This window comes from Arachis stenosperma, chromosome 4 (genome assembly GCF_014773155.1).
Source record: "Arachis stenosperma cultivar V10309 chromosome 4, arast.V10309.gnm1.PFL2, whole genome shotgun sequence".
Lineage (NCBI taxonomy): Eukaryota > Viridiplantae > Streptophyta > Magnoliopsida > Fabales > Fabaceae > Arachis > Arachis stenosperma.
Window position 1 is genome coordinate 49,285,771 of NC_080380.1, and position 6,329 is coordinate 49,292,099.

At 38.6% G+C, this 6,329-nt stretch overlaps 1 protein-coding gene and 1 non-coding gene across 16 annotated transcripts; both read left to right on the top strand.

Annotated features, from left to right (window-relative positions):
* Positions 1-764: 764 nt before the first annotated feature.
* On the top strand, positions 765-872 carry LOC130978064 (small nucleolar RNA R71). The gene has a single exon (XR_009085728.1). It is a non-coding gene; the product is annotated as a small nucleolar RNA R71 (small nucleolar RNA).
* Positions 873-1,693: 821 nt separating this feature from the next.
* Positions 1,694-4,249, top strand: LOC130973244 (glucomannan 4-beta-mannosyltransferase 1-like). 15 transcript variants are annotated; one of them, XR_009084079.1, is made up of 5 exons: positions 1,694-2,171; positions 2,277-2,361; positions 2,833-2,898; positions 3,151-3,656; positions 3,984-4,249. XR_009084079.1 is itself a non-coding variant. In XM_057897689.1 (4 exons), exons 1-4 carry the CDS (start codon positions 2,174-2,176, stop codon positions 3,244-3,246), a joined length of 270 nt encoding a protein of 89 aa, XP_057753672.1. In that variant the 5' UTR covers positions 1,694-2,173; the 3' UTR covers positions 3,247-4,249. The 15 variants fall into 15 exon arrangements, 4 of the variants coding, with proteins under 4 accessions (XP_057753672.1, XP_057753669.1, XP_057753670.1 ...); XR_009084084.1 differs by having other exon boundaries at positions 1,694-2,196; positions 2,277-2,628; positions 3,151-4,249; XR_009084082.1 differs by having other exon boundaries at positions 1,694-2,196; positions 2,295-2,628; positions 3,151-4,249.
* Positions 4,250-6,329: the final 2,080 nt, after the last annotated feature.

The window sequence follows — 6,329 nt, forward strand, 5'->3', positions numbered from 1 at the left end:
GCCATGTTGATGGCCTTGCACTCTCCTTTTGGATTTTCTTTTGTATTGCTTGGGAGAGTACTAGGAGGGAGTTCAGTAACTTTCTTGCTCAGCTGTCCCACTTGTGCCTCCAAATTCCTAATGGAGGACCTTGTTTCAGTCATGAAACTTTGAGTGGTTTTGATTAGATCAGAGACCATGGTCGCTAAGTCAGAGTGGTTCTGCTTAGAATTCTCTGTCTGTTGCTGAGAAGATGATGGAAAAGTCTTGCCATTGCTAAACTTGTTTCTTCCACCATTATTGTTGTTGAAACCTTGTTGAGGTCTCTGTTGATCCTTCCATGAGAAATTTGGATGATTTCTCCATGAAGAATTATAGGTGTTTCCATAGGGTTCTCCTAGGTAATTCACCTCTTCCATTGAAGGGTTCTCAGGATCATAAGCTTCTTCTTCAGATGAAGCATCCTTAGTACTGCCAGGTGCATTTTGCATTCCAGACAGACTTTGAGAAATCAAATTGACTTGTTGAGTCAATATCTTGTTCTGAGCCAGAATGGCATTCAGAGTATCAATCTCAAGAACTCCTTTATTCTGATTAGTACCATTGTTCACAGGATTCCTTTCAGAAGTGTACATGAATTGGTTATTTGCAACCATTTCAATTAGCTCTTGAGCTTCTGCAGGCGTCTTCTTCAGATGAAGAGATCCTCCAGCAGAGCTATCCAAAGACATCTTGGACAGTTCAGAGAGACCATCATAGAAAATACCTATGATGCTCCATTCAGAAAGCATATCAGATGGACACTTTCTGATCAATTGTTTGTATCTTTCCTAAGCTTCATAGAGGGATTCTCCATCCTTCTGTCTGAAGGTTTGGACTTCCACTCTAAGCTTACTCAATTTTTGAGGTGGAAAGAACTTTGCCAAGAAGGCATTGACTAGCTTTTCCCATGAGTCCAGGCTTTCTTTAGGTTGTGAGTCCAACCATGTCCTAGCTCTGTCTCTTACAGCAAAAGGGAATAGCATAAGTTTGTAGACCTCAGGGTCAACCCCATTAGTCTTGACAGTGTCACATATTTGCAAGAATTCAGCTAAGAACTGATGAGGATCTTCCAATGGAAGTCCATGGAACTTGCAATTCTGTTGCATTAGAGAAACTAATTGAGGCTTAAGCTCAAAGTTGTTTGCTCCAATGGCAGGGATAGAGATGCTTCTCCCATAGAAGTCGGGAGTAGGTGCAGTAAAGTCACCCAGCACCTTCCTTGCATTGTTTGCATTGTTGTTGTTTTCGGCTGCCATGTCTTCTTTTTTGAAGATTTCTGTTAGGTCCTCTACAGAGAGTTGTGCCTTAGCTTCTCTTAGCACTACAAGAAAAAAGGCCTATGGCCACGCTTTTTTCTTGCCACGCTTTAAAAGCGTAGCCAAAAGTGGTCAATGGCCACGCTTTTGTGAGGGTGGCGATAGATTAGAGATTTGGCCACTTTTTTTTTGCCACGCTTCAAAAGCGTGGCGAAAAGGGTCAACAGCCACGCTTTTGTAAGGGTGGCAATTGATTAGAAAAACGGCCACGTTTTTTTTCTGTCACGCTTCAAAAACGTGGCCATAGAGAGAAACAGGGACGTTTTAAAAACGTGGCGATAGGGTTTCATTATGACCACGCTTTAAAAGCGTGGCCAAAAGGTTTAAAAAAGAAAAACCCTAATGACCCGCCCCAACCCGGTCCCCACCCTAATCACACTCTTTCAACCCGGCCACCCTAATCTAATCGAAAGAGCTCACATCCCCTTTCACCCTGGCCACCCTAATCCCTCGAGCTCACAACAGCGCCGCAGCCCCACTCCCCCTTTTCCCCTCTCCAGCGCACACAACACAATACTCACACGCACCACCTCACCCACGCGGAAGAGGAGAGCTCGAGGAAGGAGACGCCGCCTTGCTGCCAGCTTCGTCGAAGACCAGCTCGCCGCCGCTGTCGAGTCAAACCCGAGAGGGAGTGTGTGCAGCGATGAGAGAGGAGGAGCCGTCACCAAACGCGTCGCCGCCGCTGGAGGAGCTTTGCTCTTCGTCGCCGCCGAGGAGGGGAAAGAGGAGTTGCTCCCTCGCCAGTCACCGTCGTGCTTCCTGGTTGCCGATGAGGGAGCCGCGAGAACCGTTGCCGTCGCGAGAAGGGGGACGCGCAAGAGGGAGCCCTCAGTATGATCGCTGTCGCAGCTGTTGAGTAAATCTTCGATCATCATTTTTTTTAATATAATAAATCTGTGCTTTTAATTGTTATTACTCTTTTCCAATTGATTTTAGGAAATCGAAGTTTTACAGATTCGACAAGGAAGGGAACCGGTGGAAGGAGAGAACATATGGTACCGTCAAGTTTCCGAAGAACAAGGTTACTAGCAGGGTTTGGCTTCTCATCTGAACAAAATTGATTTGTGCTTCTTTGTTTATGTTTATTATCTGATTCATTTGTGCTTCCCTAGTTCCCTGATTCTTCCGTTCGTAAGTAGTTAGAGAAGTTTAAATGATATTTGTTTGAGCCTTATATAATTGGTTCATTTGTGCAACTAAGTTTTGTTCTTTTTTTTGTGTTTATGCTGAACAAAATCATTGCTGAGTGTGGTTCTTTAGCTGTAAGCACTCCAAATTATTGAAAAAGGTAATTCATGGATTCCATATTTTTTTCATTTGAAAATCATACTAGAACAATATAATCTGATATGAGAAGCTGTTAATGAGCTTGATTTATATTTATAAGAAATTATAAACTGATTGATTGAATAGCTTATCTACTTTTGCTTTGCTGCTGCTACCTGACTCTGTTCCAATCTTAGCCTCAGGCGCCTTTTTCCTGTATTTGCAGAACTTCTCTCAAGAGCTTCAAAAGCTTGAGGAGTATTGCATGAACCAGAAATCCATTGATTCAATGGTACCTATATATATATATATATATATATATATATATATATTACTTTGTTTAATTTTCTTCAGCACCACTTGGTTCATCTGTATTTGACCTAATGAGCTCTTTTACTTGCATGAACTAATTGAAATCTCAATATTGAGTTGCTTGATTCATAGTACTAAGTTTGATGAGAAGAAAACTGAGTTGATACTTATTTAATTTTTGTCATTTTATTTATTTAACGCCATGTTTTTATTTGATTATTATCATTCATAGTACAAGGTTTCCATTGGAGCAGCTTGTAATCTTTCTTGGCCTGCTGGCTGTCTCGTGATCCAAGTACTAGATGATTTATACGGACCCCGTGGTTAAGGTGCATAACGTACCATGCACAGGCACACACTTGCTCTCACACTCATGCACTCATGGGAAGAATTTCTATCAATTTGTGCTTAATAACACTGCTATTTTCAATTATAATTGTAGTTATACTCAACATGCTTCATTGTTATTGTTTACTTCTTGTTAGCAAGATAAATTTTACCATGAAAGCACCATCAGAAACTTACTAATCAATTTTGCTCCTTTGTCCATGATATGCATTTGTAAAATAGCATTTGTAAACATAGAATTTGTAAAATAGCATCAGGGGTCCACAGCAAAGGAAATACCGAGTTGGTATTGATAACCTCCTTGTGTTACTGATTGGCGGAATTCCTATTGCAATGCCAACTGTCCTTTCAGTTACAATGGCTATTGGTTCACACAAATTTTCTCAGCAGGTTACATTTAGTTTATTGATTCAAACATTTTGTTGAGGTATATAGGATGGAATGTAATGTAATGTTGTGCTTAAGTGCCTGAGAACTAAAATATAGAAACACGAAGACAGAGACTACATAGAAAATCAGGCAAATTTTGTTCCTAGATAGAAACATTTTTTTCTGTTTCTGTATCTATCTCCTTCAAATAGGTTTGTACTCTATATTTTTGTCATGGTGCAGTTACCAAACAGGGCCTAGTTGTTATCCTTTAATGATAAAAGTTATTACTTTATCTTTTGTAACTTAAACATGTTTTTTGTTCCCTTGTTGATTTTGCTATTTCAGGGAAGCTGTGAAACATTTTGGTCCTGGTCCTGGTCCTGGTGTTCCTCACAGCCATACCAAGCCTTATGTACGATCTAAGGGAAGGAAGTTTGAGAGGGCTAGAGGAAGAAAGAACAACAAATGACTTGGTGTTTAAGTTGTATTGTTTCTATATTTTTCTATCTTTTTAGTTTTGGAATTTGAATTCGAGATTTATTTTGTATTTGAATATTAGTTTATTAATGTATAAAATTATTATAGCAAAAATTATGTCACTAATTATTGTTTGTTTTGTCTTGCAATAAAAATTGCATACTATATTTATAGGTTTAGTAATAAAAAAGAATTGAAAATTTATATTGTATAGTAATTAAGATCAAGTAAGGAAAAGATTTTTTTTTAAAATTTAACAAGGCTTTTGCCACGCTTTTAAAGCGTGGCCGTATATCTCCTTATCGCCACGCTTTAAAAACGTGGCTGTATCTCTCTATTGCCACGCTTTAAAAGCGTGGCCGTATCTTTACCTATCGCCACGCTTCAAAAGTGTGGTCGTATCTCTACCTATTGCCACGCTTCAAAAGCGTGGCTGTATCTCCCATATGGTCACGCTTTTGAAGTGTGGCCATATCTCCCACATACGGCCACGCTTTAACGGGTGGCTAGTTGTAAAAAGCGTGGCAAAAGAAAAAGGGTGGCGATAGGTCATCAAAAGCGTGGCGATAGAGCAACCGCCACCCTTTGATACGCCACCCTTTCAAAAGCGTGGCGGTAGCTCAAAAAGCGTGGCAAAAAGCTATCGCCACACTTTTTTCAGCTTTTCGCCACGCTTTAAAAGCGTGGCAATAGACGTGTTTTCTTGTAGTGTAGCTTTCACTTCAAGGTCCTTTCAGGTTCAGGGTCAGCTTCAACAAGAATGCTTTTGTCCTTGTTCCTGCTCATATGAAAGAGAAGAGAACAAGAAAATGTGGAATCCTCTATGTCACAGTATAGAGATTCCTTGAGGTGTCAGAGAAGAAGGAAAATAGAAGGAAGAAGGAGAATAATTCGAACTTAGTCAGATAGAGTTCGAATTGTGCATTGAGGAGGAGTGGTACTCCATAAATAGAAGGATGTGAGAAGAGGGGAAGAGATTTTTCGAAAATTAATTAAAGAGATTTTAAAAACATTTTGAAAAACTTTAATTTGATTTTCGAAAATCAAGAGTGAGAAAGAGATCAAGTAATTTTTGAAAAAGATTTTGAAATTAGAAATCAAAAAGATATAATTAAAAACTGTTTTGAAAAAGATGTGATTAAAAAGATATGATTAAAAAGTTATGGTTTTAAAAAGATATGATTGAAAAGATATGATTTGAAAACAATTTTTAAAAAAAAGATTTGATTTAAAAAATTAATGACTTGCCTAACAAGAAAAGATATGATTCAAACATTAAACCTTTCTCAACAGAAAAGGCAACATACTTGAATTGTTCAATCAAATCATTAATTGTTAGCAAGTATCTTTGAAAAAGGAAAGAAATTGATTTTGAAAACATTTGATTAAAAAGATTTGATTTGAAAAAGATTTGATTTTGAAAAACTTTGAAAACTTGAAAAAAATCTGAATTAAAAACAGAATCTTCCCTCTTGTGCCATCCTGGCGTTAAACGCCCAGAATGGTGCACATTCTGGCGTTTAACGCCCAATGCACTACCTTTTTGGGCGTTAAACGCCTAACCAGGCACCCTGGCTGGCGTTTAAACGCCAGTCTGTCCTTCTTCACTGGGCGTTTTGAACGCCCAGCTTTTTCTGTGTAATTCCTCTGCTGCATGTTCTGAATCTTCAGTTCCCTGTACTATTGACTTGAAAATAGAACCAAGATCAAATAAACAATGCATGCAAGACACCAAACTTAAAATTAGACACTAGACTCAAACAAGAAACATAAAATATTTTTGGTTTTTATGATTTTGAAAATTTTTTTGGATTTTTCGAAAATTATATGGAAATAGAAAATAAAGGTTTCAGAATTCTTAATTTGGATTCCAGGAATCATTGCAATGCTAGTCTAAGACTCCGGTCCAGGAATTAGACATGGCTTCACAGCCAGCCAAACTTTCGAAGAAAGCTTCGGTCCAAAACACTAGACATGGCCAATGGCCAGCCAAGCCTTAGCAGATCATTGCTCCAATAGCAAGATTGATAGAAATCAACAAGCTCTTGTGATGATCAGTTGAAATCTCGGTCCAATAAGATTAGACATGGCTTCACAGCCAGCCAGATTTCAACAGATCATCATGAAACTCTAGAATTCATTTTTAAAGAAATTCGGAAAAAAAATTACCTAATCTAAGCAACAAGATGAACCGTCAGTTGTCCATACACGAAA

Excerpts from the sequence above, each read along its gene's own strand:
- LOC130973244 (XM_057897686.1), top strand. The coding sequence starts at position 1,984 with ATGAGAGAGGAGGAGCCGTCACCAAACGCGTCGCCGCCGCTGGAGGAG. Across the intron at positions 2,172-2,276 it reads CGCGCAAGAGGGAGCCCTCA|GAAATCGAAGTTTTACAGAT; the intron begins GTATGATCGCTG and ends AATTGATTTTAG. Across the intron at positions 2,362-2,832 it reads TCAAGTTTCCGAAGAACAAG|AACTTCTCTCAAGAGCTTCA; the intron begins GTTACTAGCAGG and ends CTGTATTTGCAG.